We start from the raw sequence: 21,424 nt of genomic DNA, 5'->3' as shown, positions 1-21,424 counted from the left end.
TAAAAAATTCTGTTACAGACAGTCTATAGTAGCGTGCTTCCGTTTCCAGTTCTCACGGATTGTTGTTTATTTTATATTAGTGCTAGTGACACAATTTTCTCATGACACTTTTTTTTCCTTTTCAGATCTTGGCCTACTATATGATTTTGTTCAGGAAGCATGTTTCTCTTTTTCACAGAGAGTAGCTTCACGGCTGACAGGGACGACTACACTGCACATGCCCGGGGGCTCGGGCTGCCCCTTGCAAAAATATATCAAATTGCAAGATACAAAGTGTTGCTGTACACATGCACATGTCTTCCTATCCCACTTGTTTCCGCGGATTAAAAGATGCACTGCTAATGTGGTGGACTATCTTCTGCGTTATTACCAACTTCTTCAGAGCATATGCGGTCAGCCCGGAATAGGAGCAGGAATTAAATATTAGCGAAGTGGTGACATAACTAGAATTGAAGCATCCAGTTGGTCTGGCTTTGATAGTTGTTCTCCCAGAGCTAGCATCTTAATCTTAATTTTGGTTGTGTATGCATGCGCTCTGACAATATAGTGTTTCTCTAATTTTGTTTGTATATTGGAAAGGTTTGAGCTCCAGCCAGCCTTGGTGGGCAATGATCTACTTTTTTTTTAGTCCTCAATTGAGGTTAGTTTGACGGACAACATCAACACTTTACCTCAGTTATATGCCCCTAGCTTCGAATCATTGGGCTTTATGGTATGATAATGTGTGTACAGTACAGTGTTGGTAGTTCCAGATAAGAGGCTTTTGGGGATAAGGCTGTGAGGGTACGTGTATGACCCATCATGAGAGGTGGATGAGCAACATTTTGAATCTGCAAGCTTTTCTATACAAAGATCTTGCATGCAGGTGAGTAACTTGCTATCTATCCAAGGCTGAAGGAGATTATTCTCCCAGTGTTGATTATAGTTTGTGTAAATGGCTACATGGAGTGAAAGGAGAGCTAAAGTCTTAAATTACAAATGTTTTCAGAGTGCTTCGGCTTTCATGGCAATCATGTAATTCATACCCTTTTTAAAAAAATCCATGGAAATGGTGTGGTTGCGTAAGGGGTTGAGAATGTAATGATTTATGGTGAACACAGGCATAGGCTGTTTAGTTTAAAACTTCTTAAACCCATAATGGGTGTGAATTCTCGAAGACCTTGGCGGCAGATTGCATTTGTGTGTGGCTCGGGTATGACTTAGCCTTGGTACACATAAGCATAACTTCCAGCACAGCTGATATTGCAGGCGCTTAAGTGTGGGTGTATGGTCCTTCATTAGACTGGGTCAAATCTAACTGCTTTTCTGTTGAACGATCAGCTTGCTGTTGATTCACGCCATCTCCGTACTGTTGATACACAGCCTCGACATTGCATCCACCGTGAATGGATGCCTTGCTGACATTACCTTGTTGATCTGCTTAAATTGATATTTTCTTTGATTTGGCAGCCCTTTCAGTTTCACGGATCCTGCTGGTAAGTATATTTTTCGTGCACTTGTCTTAACTTTGGCCGTGCAAAGTCTTTCATGTTCTGAGAGCAACATGAACTGCCTCATACACGTTTGCTGTCTGAAGTATGCAAGTTGTTCCTTTGCCACTATATCTTTGCATAAAAGCTGCTTCAACCGAAAAGGTGTTCTCTGCAAAGTTTCTGTTGTGTAGGGTAAGAATGCAGCGACCACAAACTTCCCCCTTGAATTTAACTGTGATATTTGTCTGCAGTTTACGATCCTAATAGCACGTGTAGGATTTGTAACTGTCACTTGTTTACCAAGAGTTTGTTGTTGATACTGTTAGTGATAATGAAGGATGACCATGATCGACCTTTTTGTCCTTTAATGAAACTTTAATGTTTTATAATGCATGTTTTTCTCAATTATACTAAAAGTATTAACCTGGAAAAAAAAAAAAAAGTGTTGCTTCCACAGGAGCCAGCATGGGCTGCAGCGTGACACACAGATCAAAGGCACAGCTGAGGCCAGAGCTCCGAGCAGGATTAAAAGCCGAGCAGCGCTGGGCCCGCACCTGCATGCCTCCCACCTCCGAGGATCTGGAGGGACATCTTCCGACCCACTTTTTCAGACCCCCCAGGATATAGTGGCATGCTTTTGTAAAAATACCGCGATTTCTACAAAAGTGCCGATTTCGCGGGCACTTTTGTAAAAATCGCGGCGTTTTTTCAAAAGGGCCGATTTCGCGGCAAATCGCGAAATCGCGATATCCTGGAGGGTCTGTAAAGGGTAGCTGGGCAAGACCCTGTAGTCTGGAGAGAGCATTGTCATTTACAGTGCCATTAGCTCAAACTCTCGCAAATGCAAGACCTATTGCATTGCAAATGCTTGTTTTAAAAGGTCTTCTCAAGTTCACATGACCAGTAAAGACACATTCTTTTTTGTTAATTCTTGTATCAGTGCAGTGACCCTAGCAAAGTCTTGTATGTATCCTGAACAGTAAAAGACCATTTCAAGAAACAATCATAACATAAAAAGGTTTTGTGGAGGATTTGCAGTGTACAACACCTGTACTTTAGCTGGATCAGTTTTCATTGTAGAAAAGACATGGCCAAAGAAGGTCAAGCTTTTTTTGTGGAATTCACATTTCTCAGTATTTGGAGGGAAGCCTGCATCATTCAGAAAACATCATACTTGCATGAGAGCTTTATCATGCTCTTTCAGTGTAGCTACAATAACCAATATGTCATCAGTACAGTTAAATACATTTACTACAGGCTGTAGGATACATTGAATGACGGCTTGGAAAAGTTCTGCGGCAGATGATATACCATTACTCAATTGCTTGTTGAAAAACAAGCCAATATGCGTATAAAAGGTTGCATGGTACCTGGATTTTTCTTCAAATTCCAATTGGTCATTTATGTTGAGTCGAGAGAAGAACTTCGCCCCATTGAATTGAGTTATCAGATCAGCAAAAGGTCGACTGGAATGTCTCTCGCGCTCAATTGCTTAGTTAGCCTAGTGTATGTCAACACATATGCATACAGCTCTTTCACCGTCTCTTTTAGGCACTATATTTATGGGAGAAACATGTGTCGGGCCAGAGGAGCGTTCAATGAGGTCATGTTTAAGCAACAAATTAGGGGACGTGGCGACATGACTGACAAGACGTGAGCTCCCACCCAGCCGGGGGACCTTCTCCCCTATATCCTGAAAAATGCTGCCCAAAGTGGCATCATTTGTAGAGGCTGCATCTATCACCCAAGCTGTTCCCGGAACCAGTTCCTGGAGAATTATGGCAAATCCAGGATTTATTTGACTGTGGCCTAGTTGGGCCTGTGATCTCCCAGAGGTGCAGAGTGGAGGCTGCCTGCATGGGTCTGGAGACGGGGCTCTAGGAGGGTTCAGACACTGATCGGACCTGTGTGGCTGGAGGAGACCGTTACAGAGGTGCCCGACCCTCCCACCTTTGGGGTAGCAGTGAGGACCAACTGGCTCAGTAGCGCAGCCAGAAGGAGTGTTGCGTCCAACCTTTTGATGACCGAAGCTGGGCCCTCACTGCGGCGGCTGAGGGGAATTGAATTGAGTGACGGAACGCCCGAACAGCACTGAGACCGGAAGCAAAGTGAAGGCGGCTATCCCACGGGACTAACACTTGGGACTGGCGGCCTTGACGACCAGGGGCAGTGCTTGCGGGGAACCGGGTCCTTCTTTGAAGGTCCCCCCAGCAGTGACATTACCCTTGGACCAGTGAATGTGCCTGTCCCGAGGGGGGGGGTGCCCGAGTGCCTCACAGTCCCCTAGACTTCTTAGGGGGGCTGCGAGAGCCTGGAGGTAAACGTCAGAGCTCGGGAAACATAAATCGGAAATTAGATGGCCTCTTCGGCGGGCCAAGGTGTCCCCCGCCTCGGACCTACTTTTCCTGTGATCCCGGTGGTCCTCGGATCTTTCCTCCATACTGTGGGGCCGTGAATTTGATAGGCAATGTGAAAGTCCCTTTGACAATCCTCCCCCTGCAGTGTGGTGTAGCTGGTCTGCGGGGCTTTGTAATGGTGCTGGCTGTGTGATATTACTTACACAGGTGGTTGCTGTCCTGTGCATTGCAACTTGGGAACCTGCAGTGTTTGGGATCCCCAGGCCCTCTCGATCCTTCTGGGGACCTGCATCTTGGGGGCTGCGATAACCACCCAACCTCTTTGAGGTTCATTATTACTTGGGTCCTGTGGTCTAGTGGGGCAACAAAAAGAACTGCGGCACTCCATTGGCCGCTAGGAGACACAGATGATATGGCAAAGAGACTTTGCGGTGTCTGGGCTAGCGCTTCAGACCCTACTGGCTTCTGAGCATTCTCTAGCACAAAACATCAGTAGTGCATTTAGCGGAGTAAACACCATTAAGACGGCCATTATGGGTTAAGGCAAATCTACATGCTCACAAGCGACGAACACTATTACGCAGTATACCGCCCGTGACAGTCTACCCACAGGTTAACAAGGCAGTCTGGTGCTACAGACACAAAGGAACTGGGGGAAGAGTGCCTCGGTGCCCTCAAGAGCAGATCTTCTAGCGGCTATCCAGGGATCACGTACGACACTGGAGCATCAGATAGAGACCGTATCGATAGACGTCATCCTGCTGAGAGCCTATTTACAAGAAGTCTCCGATGAGGTAACCAATTTATTAAACAAACAGAGACCGAGCAGTGGGAGGTGGCACCCTTAAAGCAACAGATGGCCACAACGACTACAACGGTTGCAGAATTGGGTATGAGAGCGAAGGGCGCAGATGGTTGCTCCTGCCGTATCAATTTATGGTGTTGGGTTTTCCCAAGAAAGCGGAGGGATCGTCTACTGAGCATTTTTTGGAGGGCTGGATTAGATCATCCCTGAAGCCAGATGCAATTCTGACATCTTTGTCATTGAGCATGCCCTCAGAGCCATGGTGCCGCCATGGCCATCTCTCCCTCAACTCGATTTGAAAAATGTAACATAGCTATCTTTTCGGACTACACAAACCTGGTTCAGGAACAACTAGTCTTTTCATAGCTGCCAAACAGAAACTGAAAGCAATGGGCTTGAGATAGAAGTTATTTGAATGCAGCTACATTGATAGTCCAACCTACACAATTATAAAGCTCACTTTTTGACAGACCCAAGAATGTTTAGGAATGGCTTTAAATTAGGGATGCTGCTACTACTTCAACTGGAGGTACTAACTGTCGCCGGAACTTGGGGACATACCCCCATGACACCCTGTCAAAGACTCGCACCGGCAGCTAACATTCAAACCTGTCTCCCTTGGGCTCCGACAGGATACGTGTATGTTTTAGTTATGTTTTTATTAAAAGTGACAGTTTTAAAACACGATTTGAGAAACATTCCTCCCCCACACTGATGAAAATGCAGTTAATGACCTGAGGCAAGTCAGTGGTCATGCATATCCTATATGTGGCTAGATTTGTATTATAAGATTTAAAAGAGTTTTCGGTACAGCAGACATGCTGATCTCGAGTATTTGAAGGTGCTCGCATAAGTGATAAAGAAGAAAATGGAATGTCGGTGAATTAAAATACTTGCCCAGGATCACATAATTTGAAACCAGTTTATGGGTCAAGAGCAGTAAAATTCAGTTGAGTAGATTATTTAAGTCGCTAGACTTTCAGATCAAGTCACATTTTTGGAGCCATTACAGGACAAAAAAATCAAAGGTTATGACAGGACTCCGAGTTTTCCCCTATCTAAATCCTGTGGACTCCAACAGCCTTGCCTACTCAATCACATTCTCTACGAGCTATTGAAGATTTACCCCACCAACCCCTACCATTTGGGGCAAAGTTAGTTCTATGTAGTTAAGTTTGCTGTAAAGCAGCCTGGGCAGGATCTACTGATCCCAGTGTTCAATGAACTGTACAAGAGATAGATTTTAGTGGGCACTAGCACTATCTGCCCACCTTGCACACTGTGGACTACTCATTCTCAATCAACGATTATCGAAAAAGGAAGTGAAGAGTTCATCACTAAACTGTTAGCAAAAATTCTTTATGAGCAGGGCATGGATGAGGACCATGCTGCTGTTTGAGTCTATCCCTGTAATATGCACATTTGGTTCACCATGGAATGCCATGACCACGTGCCACATTGAATGCAGGCGTACACTCCTTAGTTTAAAAAAAAAAAAACACTCCCATCGCCAACACGCAACAAATGCTTAAAACTAAATGATAATCTTAGGCAGGAGGCCACAGACTTTGGAAACTGTTTTAAAGCAAAATATCAATTAATGAGTCATAACTTGGTAAAAGGAATATCCCTAGAAACTGCATCCATGACAATATACCCGGAGAGACAACACAAATCTTCTTAAGGAAATGACAGGGTTGATGTGAGCGAATGAAAAACAAAAAGCTAGCTAGACAAGCAAAACAGTACTACTTATACTATGTTCAAATGCATCAATTCAATACTTCATAACAGGAAACTAAAATCTCAGATTAGCATTACAAATCCTACACCACCATATAGCTGTAGTGGGATCAATATTAATAACTCATGGCGTAATGTTGCAATCCAAAGGCATAACCATGACTCCTTAACCAGTAATATATTTTTTTTCTTTCACCTTACATTGTAGGAGCGGAGGGGATGGAAGACGCTCTTTACCACCCCCTTCCCTTTATTTTATTGTTCAACAATGCTCTCCTTTCTGTTTGGTCCCAACATTATTTACAACCTTTTCAGCCCTCATCCCTTCATAGATGTTAATTGTTAAAAACAAAAGTTGTTTTAGGTCTTAAAAACAAGTAAAGGTGAGATTTCTTTAACAAGTATATAAGTCTTACTCAAGGTCAGGAACCTTTGGTGAAAGTCCCCAGACTTCAGGAGCTCCAAGTTCACCTATCCGCTCTCTTTCATGTAATCTCCTGTAACAAATGCACAACACACAATTCAGGAGAAATGCATTTTATAAAATAATCTATGAACCTATACAGTCTATTTTCACATACTTTCCATTGGTCATGGAAAATGCATACATGGATTTTAAAATGTTCTGTACTTAGTATACAGTCATGTTTGTCCATCTGGATTGGTGAAATATCCAAGCAAGAAGGGCAATGGAACTTTAGCATCAATGGTAAGTCATCATGAATGTATTTTGGGCTACAATGTTGAGTGATAGAAACAGTGCTACAACTGGGCATCTTCAAGAGCAATTCAAAAACATTTGTCTCAGTGGTGCTGGTGTTCAATCTTCTATCTATGTTTAAAAAAAAAATCTTTTTATTGAAAGAATCAACATAAAACCAATACAAACCAAAGCAAGTGCAGTGTGGTGTAGTCATCAACACTTTCCGGTAATCGCAATATATTAGTACAGTAAAAGACAAATCGTCCCACAGGGTCTACAATGTAATCACATTTTTCATAGTTCCCATTATATTCAAAACATTTCATATCATCATTATCAATTGCCAATGCGGAAGGATCGCTGAAAGGGGTACATAGCAAACCTCTACTCTCATTCCAGGGCCCCAGATTTCTGTCCATTTACACGGGCATCCGTTGCATTCGTAGATAACCTTCTCCGCTTGCATAAACAAGTCCATGTATGACTCCCAGTCAATGTATCTTGGTTTGACCACTCCCTTCCAAGTTCTGGCTATATTGTGCTTCGCACCATGCATCCCAAAGAGACCCACTACCTCTCAGTTCTTGACAAATCTGTAGCTCCCAGATATTTAGAAGATGTAGGAGAGTAGGGTCTGCTATCCTATGGTCACCCCAAATTTTTGCTTTTTGCTTCACTGGTTTCTGACTTAATGTGGCTGTGGGCCTGCTAATCAGACCCACAGCCTGCTGTTCTCTCTCTAAATTACTGCCAATGCACTCTAGGTGCATTACGAATTGGAACTGGTTCACCTTATGAGCCCCTGTATAAGTGCACCCTAGGTGCCCAGGGCATAGGTGTATCCAAGGCCTACCAGGGGCTGCAGCATGTATTATGCCACCCCTGGCCTGGCCTCCATATTTGACACAACTGGCTGATCACTCAGCTGGGGTAAGTCGGTGTAACCACCTCTTACTTAGGTACAGTATGTCTGTGCCTAACCCTAAACTGGACACATATGTTCCTATCAGCCACTCCTAGGGAAGGCCTCATCAATCCTGGAGGCAGAGTGCTAGGAAATATGTGAGATAGTGCTCTGGCATGAGCTGAGCCTGTCTGCAGCTGTCGGGAACCACTCCCTAAGCTGTTCCGGGATATTGCCATACCATATACTCTTAAGTGCATTATAATCCTCGCGGTTAAATGCTATCTTTGGTTTGGGTTTATCAAAACATGTCGAGTAAGGTGTCATACGAATTGGAATACTATCCCCTCGCCAATTCTGGCGACGGGGATAGCATTCCACCCTTCTAGAGGGACACGACATGTATGTAGCCTTAACCCCGGTTAAAGTTAAACAGAGCCTCAGCTTCACAAAATGGACGCTGCCACCACAGACACAAGTCTGGCCTCCTGCTGCTGACCGAAACTCGGCAGATGGTGGCCTGGACAAAGGGTTTCCTGCCTTGGGAGGTGCGAGCACCACCCCAGACAGGATTTTGTGTATTGGGTAGGACAGGGCTGAATAGAATCAGACATGCCCGGGGCACACAAGGTGTCCCCGTGCATAGGCCAGCCCAAACCGGTTCTGGGGCCTTCCAGCCCCAGTCCTGGCGCGGAGCTGGACAAAGGAAAGGGGGTGTAACCGCCCCCCTTCCTGGTTCCTCCCAGAGGAGGGACCTAGTAGGTGATCCACCCCCTAGATTGGGAATAAGAGGGGGAGCAGTGCCATTGCACAGCAGATCATCCCGAAATCAACTTTAAACTAAGAAGACGACTGGACTTCGACATTCTGCTGCACAGAAGACTGAAGAAGAATCTCCCTTGTGGCCAAGGAGTGACCACCCTGTGAACACAGGTACCAACCAGCAACTCGACGTCTGCTTTGCCGCCGCCTCCCGCCGGAGCCCGAGCCCAGAGCCCGACAAGAACCAGATTCCCAGACCTCTCAGAGCCCGATCCACAGTCCCTGCGAAGAAGGGACCCGTGGAGGCACCGAGTGACGTGGGACCGGACCTCTTGGAAGACACCCGAAAAGCTGACTGCGCAGCTTCTGAGGCATCCTCGACGTTGTGCTTTGGGGATTGAGAACCCCCACCACCGAGCAGCCCTTGCACCGAAGATCAGCCCTCCAGCATCTCCACGATCTGCGTGGGGCCCTTTTGCATTGTGCCACTCGACGCGCCATCCCGGCCACTAGCCACGTGGTCAGCGGCCATCTTGGCGACGAACCCGAAGATTTAAACAGCAGGTCTGGTTGCTCCAGACCTACCCAAGCTCCTGTGAAAAGGAGCACCCGCTCTGACCTTGCTGGTCCGAGTGAACAGCATCTTTCAACTTCTGCGTGGCTTGCATTTGCCAAGGCCTGTTTGCTCCGATCAGGTCGCCGACACCGCCAACAGCGAGAAGCCTACGTGGGACAGCTCGTGACCGACTCCTGGACGTCCTCGACCCCGGGTATCCACGTGGCTGCAGAAAGAAGCTACCCGACAACGCCTGTTTGCACCCGACATCGCCTGGTTCCAATCTGGTTCCAGGGTAGTCACTGGCTAGTGACTTTGAACACTGTCCCCTCTGCTTTCAGGTCTTCACATCTTCAGATCCACCCTTGGATCCACCGGAACTCTTCTCATCGAGCCGCCTGCAGCATCTTCAGCTCCAAGCACCATCGACCAGCGTGACGAAACCCGACACAACTTCGACCCTGTGCACCCGCTTCCTGTGGGTGAGGTAACTCAGCTCCGCCGGTGCTCCTGCACTGGTACACATCCCAAGGGCCTGTGTTTTAAGTTTCAGCTCCGTAGGTCACTCGGAAGGTTCCTAACTTTGTACTTTTTACGCACCATAGACTTTGTATTGGAAAGTGCGTGCACTTTGAACACTGCACCCGAGTCCCGTGGGCCTCTCCCGACTTAGTTAACTCCAGTCTCGAATAGCTCCAGCGATTCCCAAGGCCCTAGGCCTCTTCACTTTCCTCCTGGTATCTCTTATACCATTTTCTTAGTATATGGTTTAGGTGGCCCCTAGGGCTCATCCATATTGTGCAACTTTTGTGTATTTTAAACTGTCTTGTGATTTAACGCTTGTGCTTCTGTGCTCATAAAGAGTCCAGGGGATTTTAATAGTTAATAAATCAATATATATTTTCAATATATATCTGTGTGGTGTCCCTTTCATTTGGGATTCAAGGGGGTTGTGTATGGTATAACAGCTGGCTTCACATGCCTTTCAGAGTTTAGCCTAAGACTGCTTTGTCCACGTTACCACTAGGATAACTGGTCTACAAGGTTGAATTACAACCATCATCATAAGGGTTGCTTGGCATGGTACAAAGTGATCACTAGAACTAGTGAGCATTATATACCAGGCCAACTTCTCACATTGGTGAGCAGCGGATTGGGATCTGAGCTTGCTGTTGTTTTACCATTACAATCTTTGAGATTATCATCTGAAAGATCACACAGGTACCTGCTAGGTACATATAAAACAAGACTAGTATACTTAAGTTCTACTGAACTTAGTTGTTGTAGAGCAAAGGGAGTAGCACACCCTAGCTACAACTACTAGATAGGTTTAGTAGGTAAACACCAGTGTAGGTAGATTGCAACACATCCACCCACACTAGAGCAATGTCTGGAACAGAGGGGTCCAGTGGACTTACTCCTGTTGAGAGTGACCCTCCAAGGGCACCATCCCAGTTTGCTATTTTTCCTTTTAAGGAATTAAGACAGCTTTGTGTCTTAAGGGGTCTGAAGACAGGGCCTTCCCCTACTACAGACCACCTAAGAGAGCTCTTGGATCAGTCTGAGGCTCTAAAGACCTCTAAAGCAAACCCCACAGGGAATGCTGAAGGAGGCCATCCTTCAGAGGATGACACTGTAGACACCCCTGCCCCTATCATCCTAGTAGATGAGGAAGCCTCCACCATTGGAGCTCCTCAAGTAGATGTAGAGGAAGAGGAGGAGGAGGTGGAAAGCAATGAGTCAGATGATGACAGAGATAGTCAGGTGCTGGTCAGTAGACTGAACCAGGCTAACTTAAGTCAACTTGGGAATGAATCAGGTAACAACCCATTCAGACCCTCAGGTGGACTTAACCAGGGCCATAGGAGGAGGAGGCATCACTCAGGTGAATCCAATACCTCCCATGTCTCTAGAGGCTCTCATGGTCACTCCAGAAAGGAGATGACTAGCCCTCAGAGAAGGGAACATGAGGCCAAAATGAGAGAGGCTGAGCTTAGGATCCAGAGGCAAGAGTTAGAGGTTGCCCTGGCTAAGGAGAAACTTGCTAGAGCAAGACAGCCTAGAGAGAGTGGGGTAATAGAACCCACTGGTGGCAGCAATATCCACAAGGATAAAGACAGGTCTTTTGATAATAGAAACCTGAGTAAGATTGTGCCCCCCTACAAAGCTGGGGATGATATCCATAAATGGATTACTGCAATGGAGAGAGCCTGCAGAGTACAGCAGATCCCTCAGGAGCAGTGGGCAGCAATCTTGTGGCTCTCCTTTGAAGGTAGAGGCCGAGACAGACTCCTCACAGTTAGTGATGGGGATTCTAGAAACTACCTGGTCCTGAAGAGTGCTCTGATTGATGGGTTAGGCTTAACCACTGAACAGTACAGGTTAATGTTCAGAGATACCCAGAAGACACAGACTCAGGACTGGTCTGAATTTGTTGAGTGTGCCACTAAGGCTCTGGAGGGATGGTTGCTGGGAAGCAAGGTTACAGACTATGAAGGATTGTATAATTTGCTGATGAGAGAACAAATTTTAAATAATTGTCAGAACCAGCAGTTGCATCAACATTTGGTTGACTCAGATTTGACCTCTCCCCAAGAATTGGGAAAGAGGGCAGATAAATGGGTAAGAACCAGAGTTAAGCAAAAGAACCAGAACCAGAACCAGGGTGGTGACCAGAAGAAAACAGACCAGAAGGGTGGGGAGCAGAAAGCTAAAGACCAGAAGTCTTCAACAGGGCCCCAAACTGAGACAGAGGGTGGGTCCCAAACTTCCAAGAAGAAGAAGAAAGAAGGTCAGAAGAAACCCTGGTGTAAAACTTGTAAGAACACCTCTCACTGGACAAGTGAGTGTAAAAAGGGTGGAGCCCCCAGCACTGCTGCCCCTAAGGCATCTGCACCCACTAGTACAGTTAGCAGTGCTGGTCCTCAGGCCAAGGGTTTAGTGGGAATCACTTTGGGAACTGAAGGAGATTCTGACCTAGTCAGAACTCTTACACAGGCTGTTCTGGTTTGTGAAGGGGACATAGATTTGACCCCTGACATAAGTCCCAGTAACCTGGGCAAATACAGACAGACACCTTTGATTAACAACAAAGTGGCTCAAGCTTACAGGGACACATGTGCCAGTGTCACTATGGTGACACCTAACTTTGTGGACCCTGGACAATACATGCCAGGCGATGATTACCTGGTGACCAATGCCAGCAATGTCACTACTACACATAGTGTGGCACTTGTTAACTTTTCCTGGGGAGGGGTAACTGGCCTAAAGAAAGTTGTGGTTAGTGCTGATCTCCCAGTAGAATGTTTGTTGGGCAATGACCTGGAGAACTCTCTATGGTCAGAAGTCGAGTACAGGACTCATGCAGAGATGTTAGGGATATCATCACATGTCCTTGCTGTGACCAGGTCACAGGCCAAAAAGTGCCTCTCTGAACCTCAGGTCTTGGATCCTGGAACAATGGACCAAGTACCTCCCAAGAAGAAGAACAGGAGGGTTAAGGCTGCGCCTTCCCAACTGCCTACAAGTGAGGATCAGGCTTCACAAGAAACTGATCTTGAGACCCCTGAAGGAACTGTCCCTGAAGAACTTGAACCTGATCAGGTTGAGTTTCTGGGGACAGGGGGACCTTCTAGGGCAGACTTGGGGCAGGCTCAGTTAACCTGTCCTTCTCTTGAACCCCTCAGACAGCAGGCTGCTGCTGAGGCTGCTGGGAATGCTCAAGGTGCCCATAAAGTATATTGGGACGATGGACTCCTTTATTCAGAGGCTAGAGACCCCAAGCCTGGTGCTACCAGGAGGTTGGTTATACCTCTGCAATTTAGGGGCTTCCTACTCACCTTGGCCCATGATATTCCTTTAGCAGGACACCTAGGCCAGAACAAGACTTGGGACAGGCTTGTCCCTCACTTTCACTGGCCTCACATGTCTGAAGACACCAAGGAGTTTTGTCGCTCCTGTGAAACCTGCCAAGCCAGTGGTAAAGCAGGTGGAACAACAAAGGCCCCCCTGATACCACTACCTGTGGTGGGGGTTCCCTTTGAGAGAGTGGGGATTGATATTGTTGGTCCAATGGATCCCCCTACAGCATCTGGGCACAGATTCATACTGGTGGTAGTGGATCATGCCACCAGGTACCCAGAGGCAATTCCCCTTAGGACCACAACAGCTCCTGTTGTGGCCAGGGCCTTACTTGGAGTTTTCTCCAGAGTGGGGTTTCCTAAGGAGGTAATATCAGATAGAGGTACCAACTTCATGTCTGGATATTTGACAGCTATGTGGAAGGAATGTGGTGTCAACTACAAGTTCACCACCCCTTATCACCCACAATGCAATGGGCTTGTTGAGAGATTTAACAAGACCCTAAAGGGCATGATTAAAGGATTACCTGAAAAGCTCAGGCGAAGATGGGACATCCTTCTGCCCTGCCTTTTGTTCGCTTACAGAGAGGTCCCTCAAAAGGGGGTTGGCTTCAGCCCCTTTGAATTGTTGTTTGGGCACCCTGTAAGAGGACCCCTGTGTCTTGTGAAGGAAGGATGGGAGTTACCTCTCAAAAAGCCTAAACAGGACATAGTGGACTATGTACTTGGTCTCCGCTCCAGGATGGCAGAGTACATGGAAAAGGCATCTAAAAACCTTGAGGCTAGCCAAGAATTACAAAAAGCTTGGCATGACCAAAAGGCTGTCCTTGTTGAATTTCAGCCTGGACAGAAGGTATGGGTGTTGGAGCCAGTGGCCCCAGCAGCACTCCAAGACAAGTGGTCTGGACCCCATACAATTCTGGAAAAGAAGGGAGAGGTTACCTACTTGGTGGACCTAGGAACTCCCAGGAGCCCCCACAGGGTGCTCCATGTGAACAGATTGAAGGCATATGTCAGCAGGGCAGACATGGGCTTGCTCATGGCTACAGATGAGGGACAGGAGGAAGAGAGTGACCCTCTCCCAGACCTGCTCACTCAGAACCCTGAGGATGGCTCAGTTGATGGTGTGGCCTTAGGTGGCAGCCTCACTGAACATCAGCAACATGACTGCAGACAAGTTCTACAGGCATACAGGCATATGTTCTCATTGACACCCAGTCAGACTAACTGGTGTACACATGTGGTGGACACTGGTGACAGTCTTCCTGTAAAAAGCAAAATTTACAGGCAACCTGACCACGTCAGGGACTGTATAAAGACTGAGGTGCAAAAGATGCTGGAATTAGGTGTCATTGAGCCTTCAGAGAGCCCCTGGGCTAGCCCAGTGGTTCTGGTCCCCAAACCTCACACCAAAGATGGCAAGAGAGAGATGAGGTTCTGTGTGGATTACAGAGGACTCAATGCTGTCACCAGGACAGATGCACACCCTATTCCAAGGGCAGATGAGCTCATTGACAAGTTGGCTTCTGCCAAATATTTGAGCACATTTGACTTGACAGCTGGCTACTGGCAAATCAGGTTAGCTGAGGAGTCTAAAGCCAAAACAGCATTTTCTACCCCTAGTGGGCATTATCAGTTTGTGGTGATGCCCTTTGGTTTGAAAAATGCACCTGCCACCTTCCAAAGGTTGGTGAACCAAGTCCTCACTGGGTTGGATGACTTTTGTGCAGCTTATCTGGACGATATTGCTGTCTTTAGCTCCACCTGGGAGGATCACCTGATGGAAGTGCTTGAGGCTCTGCAGAAGGCAGGCCTCACTATCAAGGCAACAAAGTGCCAGATAGGGCAGAGCAAGGTTGTATACCTGGGCCACCTTGTAGGTGGAGGCCAAGTTCAACCACTGGAGAGTAAGATCCAGACCATCAAGGACTGGTCCCCTCCAACTACCCAGACTCAGGTCAGAGCTTTCTTGGGCCTGACTGGGTACTACAGGAAGTTTGTTAAGAACTATGGGTCCATTGTGACTCCTCTTAATGATCTGACATCCAAGAAGATGCCCAAAAAGGTTCAGTGGACAGAAATCTGTCAAAAGGCATTTGATGACCTGAAGAAGGCCATGTGCTCTGCACCTATCCTGAAGAGTCCTGACTACTCGAGAGAGTTCATTGTCCAAACAGATGCTTCTGAGTTGGGAGTGGGAGCAGTGCTTTCACAGCTTAATGTAGATGGCCAGGACCAGCCCATTGCTTTCATTAGCAGAAGGCTGACCCCCAGAGAGAAACGTTGGTCAGCTATAGAGAGGGAGGCCTTTGCTGTGGTGTGGGCCCTGAAGAAGTTGAGGCCATACTTATTTGGTACTCACTTCAAGATTCAGACCGACCATAAGCCCCTCCTATGGCTTAATCAGATGAAGGGTGAAAACCCCAAACTACTCAGGTGGTCCATTTCCCTACAGGGGATGGACTTTACAGTGGAGCACCGCCCAGGGACTGACCATGGCAACGCAGATGGTCTCTCCAGGTACTTCCACTTAGAACATGAAGACACAACTGGTCAAGGTTAGTCTAATGTCCCTGCGTTTGGGGGGGGGTTATGTAGGAGAGTAGGGTCTGCTATCCTATGGTCACCCCAAATTTTTGCTTTTTGCTTCACTGGTTTCTGACTTAATGTGGCTGTGGGCCTGCTAATCAGACCCACAGCCTGCTGTTCTCTCTCTAAATTACTGCCAATGCACTCTAGGTGCATTACGAATTGGAACTGGTTCACCTTATGAGCCCCTGTATAAGTGCACCCTAGGTGCCCAGGGCATAGGTGTATCCAAGGCCTACCAGGGGCTGCAGCATGTATTATGCCACCCCTGGCCTGGCCTCCATATTTGACACAACTGGCTGATCACTCAGCTGGGGTAAGTCGGTGTAACCACCTCTTACTTAGGTACAGTATGTCTGTGCCTAACCCTAAACTGGACACATATGTTCCTATCAGCCACTCCTAGGGAAGGCCTCATCAATCCTGGAGGCAGAGTGCTTGGAAATATGTGAGATAGTGCTCTGGCATGAGCTGAGCCTGTCTGCAGCTGTCGGGAACCACTCCCTAAGCTGTTCCGGGATATTGCCATACCATATACTCTTAAGTGCATTATAATCCTCGCGGTTAAATGCTATCTTTGGTTTGGCTTTATCAAAACATGTCGAGTAAGGTGTCATACGAATTGGAATACTATCCCCTCGCCAATTCTGGCGACGGGGATAGCATTCCACCCTTCTAGAGGGACACGACATGTATGTAGCCTTAACCCCGGTTAAAGTTAAACAGAGCCTCAGCTTCACAAAATGGACGCTGCCACCACAGACACAAGTCTGGCCTCCTGCTGCTGACCGAAACTCGGCAGATGGTGGCCTGGACAAAGGGTTTCCTGCCTTGGGAGGTGCGAGCACCACCCCAGACAGGATTTTGTGTATTGGGTAGGACAGGGCTGAATAGAATCAGACATGCCCGGGGCACACAAGGTGTCCCCGTGCATAGGCCAGCCCAAACCGGTTCTGGGGCCTTCCAGCCCCAGTCCTGGCGCGGAGCTGGACAAAGGAAAGGGGGTGTAACCGCCCCCCTTCCTGGTTCCTCCCAGAGGAGGGACCTAGTAGGTGATCCACCCCCTAGATTGGGAATAAGAGGGGGAGCAGTGCCATTGCACAGCAGATCATCCCGAAATCAACTTTAAACTAGGAAGACGACTGGACTTCGACATTCTGCTGCACAGAAGACTGAAGAAGAATCTCCCTTGTGGCCAAGGAGTGACCACCCTGTGAACACAGGTACCAACCAGCAACTCGACGTCTGCTTTGCCGCCGCCTCCCGCCGGAGCCCGAGCCCAGAGCCCGACAAGAACCAGATTCCCAGACCTCTCAGAGCCCGATCCACAGTACCTGCGAAGAAGGGACCCGTGGAGGCACCGAGTGACGTGGGACCGGACCTCTTGGAAGACACCCGAAAAGCTGACTGCGCAGCTTCTGAGGCATCCTCGACGTTGTGCTTTGGGGATTGAGAACCCCCACCACCGAGCAGCCCTTGCACCGAAGATCAGCCCTCCAGCATCTCCACGATCTGCGTGGGGCCCTTTTGCATTGTGCCACTCGACGCGCCATCCCGGCCACTAGCCACGTGGTCAGCGGCCATCTTGGCGACGAACCCGAAGATTTAAACAGCAGGTCTGGTTGCTCCAGACCTACCCAAGCTCCTGTGAAAAGGAGCACCCGCTCTGACCTTGCTGGTCCGAGTGAACAGCATCTTTCAACTTCTGCGTGGCTTGCATTTGCCAAGGCCTGTTTGCTCCGATCAGGTCGCCGACACCGCCAACAGCGAGAAGCCTACGTGGGACAGCTCGTGACCGACTCCTGGACGTCCTCGACCCCGGGTATCCACGTGGCTGCAGAAAGAAGCTACCCGACAACGCCTGTTTGCACCCGACATCGCCTGGTTGCAATCTGGTTCCAGGGTAGTCACTGGCTAGTGACTTTGAACACTGTCCCCTCTGCTTTCAGGTCTTCACATCTTCAGATCCACCCTTGGATCCACCGGAACTCTTCTCATCGAGCCGCCTGCAGCATCTTCAGCTCCAAGCACCATCGACCAGCGTGACGAAACCCGACACAACTTCGACCCTGTGCACCCGCTTCCTGTGGGTGAGGTAACTCAGCTCCGCCGGTGCTCCTGCACTGGTACACATCCCAAGGGCCTGTGTTTTAAGTTTCAGCTCCGTAGGTCACTCGGAAGGTTCCTAACTTTGTACTTTTTACGCACCATAGACTTTGTATTGGAAAGTGCGTGCACTTTGAACACTGCACCCGAGTCCCGTGGGCCTCTCCCGACTTAGTTAACTCCAGTCTCGAATAGCTCCAGCGATTCCCAAGGCCCTAGGCCTCTTCACTTTCCTCCTGGTATCTCTTATACCATTTTCTTAGTATATGGTTTAGGTGGCCCCTAGGGCTCATCCATATTGTGCAACTTTTGTGTATTTTAAACTGTCTTGTGATTTAACGCTTGTGCTTCTGTGCTCATAAAGAGTCCAGGGGATTTTAATAGTTAATAAATCAATATATATTTTCAATATATATCTGTGTGGTGTCCCTTTCATTTGGGATTCAAGGGGGTTGTGTATGGTATAACAGCTGGCTTCCCATGCCTTTCAGAGTTTAGCCTAAGACTGCTTTGTCCACGTTACCACTAGGATAACTGGTCTACAAGGTTGAATTACAACCATCATCATAAGGGTTGCTTGGCATGGTACAAAGTGATCACTAGAACTAGTGAGCATTATATACCAGGCCAACTTCTCACAGAAGACAAAGCCGGGGTGAGTATCAATGTGTGTATTACATATCTGGGACAAAGCAGATATAACCTTTCCCCAGTAATGGGCCGATAGGAGGCACAAACATCTGCTGGTTTCCCCGGTTTCAAGATAGCCACAATGGTGGCCGTCCGCTGATCTGGTGGGAGTTCTCCCGCCTGCAGACTGTCATTGAACATATTTAGTAAATGGGGCGCAACGGTATCCGATAACTTTTTTATATAATTAGATCGGTACACTATTCGGCCCCCCGCTTTGCCCGATTGCAGGGCCCGAATTGCCACCTGTATCTCCTCTATGGTCAATTCTGCCACTAGCGTCCACTCCTCTTCCAGGGACAGCTTGCGCATAGCAAGGTCTTGAATGTATGTATGTATGTCATCGCCTCATCTACGGAGATGTTGGAGCTTGAGGCATATATGGTCTGGAAATGTTGCGCCAGTCTCTGCACTATTGCGTGCGGATCTGTTGAGGGTCCAGCCCCCCCCACCCCCGTATCAAGCCTCGCTATCCACCGGTCGCTCTTGTCCCGTTTATCCAACCACGCCAATAGTTTCCCTGTGTTCAGTAATCGTTGCTTGGTCAGTTCTGTCAAGTACTCTTTATGTCGTTGCTGAGCAAGGTGTAAAGAATGTGATGTGTCGGTCCTTACTATGCTGTACATCTGCTGCGGTCAGGTCTGACTCCAGAGCCTGAAACTCCCTCTGTCCCTCCCGCCTGTGGGCTGTGATGGATGCCAGAGCGTGTCCCCTGATGACCGTTTTAAATGCTTCCCATAAGACATTGGGGGAAGTAACCAATCCTTCATTTTCCTGAAAATAATGTTTCGCCTCTTTCTTAAGTCTCTTACTGATCTTAAGGATGCAGATAGCCAGGGCGTATCGGGTAAATTTGCTGTCACTGTTGCTGGTGAGTGGTATATGTAAGTAGTAATGGGGAATGGTCAGAAATGCCTCTCGGTCGAATGTCCACCTGTGGCAGGCTACCCACTAAACCCAGAAAATAATCTGTTCTTGTGAGGCTATTATGAACATTGGAGTAATAGGTGTATTGGCGCTCTGTGGGGTGGTATTTCCTCCATACATCTATCAATCCTAGCGCTTCCATGAAGCTCCTAAGCCGTGAGTTACCAGTCGGAACCACTCGTGGGGGAAATCTGTCCAGGGAGTCGTTTGCTACCATGTTAAAGTCCCCACCCAAAAGCAATTCCCCTGTCGGCAATCCCAACAAAAAGGCACTTAGATCAGGGAAGGCCACTGCGTGAAGTGCGGGGGGGAGCAAACTGACACAATATTGAGCGGTCTGCCTTCCCACTGCGCGTGTATTGCAGCAAATCTCCCAGCATTATCAGTCTGGACTTCTGTTAGTATTAGGGGAAACAGTTTTTTAACTAAGATGCCTACCCCTCTGGAGTTGGACGTAAATTCTGAGTGTACCATCATTCTATAGCCCCACCTATCCATTGCTTTCGTGGACATGCCCATCAAGTGTGTCTCTTGCAGTAATATAACCGCTGGGCCTTCTTTTTTAATATATAACACTAAACCTCGCTTAATTTTGTCACCCAAACCACGCACATTTCATGTGAGCACTGTAAGGGATGGTATCATTGTGGTGGCCCCTCTCTCTGTGTCATTCGCTATTTCGTCTCCCATTATAGTGGTCAATAGTTCATGTATTCCCAGTGATTCGGGACATAATGTAGCACCAGCGTGTCCCTGTGATTGCAAGTACTTCATAATCGTCATATATTCCGAAAACATAACAAAAATACAACAAACTAGAAAACAACCCCATCCCCACCACCACCCTCCCTGCCTCGCGGACCCAGAACTGTCTGCAACCCCAACTCAGCAGAGTGCTCAAATCCCCTTTCCCCAAACTTTACTTAAATGTGCTGGGGTGGGAGTCCAAGGAAGACCTTTCAATCCCCAGGTCCCAGAGTCTGCATGTATCAGCCTTTTCTTCGTGGTCATTAAAGCAAGGTGAAGTTGCCACTGACGGTATGTATAACTGGGTTAAAAATCGCCAACCATGTAAGAGTATTCCCAACGGAGGTCCCGTCACTGACAAGTGTGCATTCTCCTGGTTCTGTCTGCGAGTGTTCCGCTGCCTCTCCCTCCTGCTCTGAAGTTTCCGAGTCTCTCTCTCATACCAGTCGCCTGTGGTCCCTCTGTGGCCTCCCCGGCCTTCCCGCTGTTCACCATCCCTCCAACCAGTCAGCCGCTTTCTCCGGTGTATTGAAGAACCAGGTTTTACCCTCCGCCGCCACTTGGAGCCTTGCAGGGAACAGCATAGAGTAAGAGAGCTCGCGGGCTCTCAGTGCCTTTTTGACTTTGAATAAGCTCCTGTGGCGCGCCGAGACAGCCGCCGTATAATCCGGGAAGAATGAGATCACAGAATTATGCACGCGGATGGGCGGTGCCACCCTGGCCGTCTGAAGAATGGAGTCTCTGTAACGAAAATTGAAAATGCGGGCCAACACAGGACGTGGGGGGTGGTGGTGGGGGGTGGTAGGGCAGGCTTTGGTCTACCGCCCGGCACCCTGTGTACTCTCTCCACTGAAAAGAATGACGAGAGTCCCTTAGGCTGCAGGCGTGTTTTTATGAGTTGTTCTATATAGAGGTCCATAGCAGGGTTCCCTTCCGACTCTGGAATTCCCGTTATTCGAACATTGTTGTGACGAGAATGACCTTCCTGATCATCCAGCTTCTCCGCCCTGCGTTTGTTCTCCGCCTCTAAGCGTGCTACTTTCTTTATTAAGAGGGCAGAGTCTTTGGAAAGAGTGGTTGTCGCCTGCTCCACCTCTGTCACCCTAGCTGACATTTTCTGAAAATCTGCTCTCAAAAACGTGACGTCAGGTGAGATGGAACCCACCGTTGTTTGTACTTTGTGGAGGGCCTCCATGATATCGT

The 21,424-nt window shown here is 48.0% G+C and overlaps 1 protein-coding gene across 1 annotated transcript in view; it reads right to left on the bottom strand.

Annotated features, from left to right (window-relative positions):
• Positions 1-21,424, bottom strand: part of NKAP (NFKB activating protein) — a 237,436-nt gene that overhangs the window by 194,569 nt on the left and 21,443 nt on the right. The window contains exon 2 of the mRNA XM_086918538.1: positions 6,794-6,874. Coding sequence (XP_086774664.1) covers positions 6,794-6,874 — 81 coding nt within the window. The remainder of the gene's footprint in view (positions 1-6,793; positions 6,875-21,424) is intronic.

This window comes from Lissotriton vulgaris, chromosome 4_1 (genome assembly GCF_964263255.1).
Source record: "Lissotriton vulgaris chromosome 4_1, aLisVul1.2, whole genome shotgun sequence".
Lineage (NCBI taxonomy): Eukaryota > Metazoa > Chordata > Amphibia > Caudata > Salamandridae > Lissotriton > Lissotriton vulgaris.
This window is presented reverse-complemented; position numbering and strand designations above follow the sequence as displayed.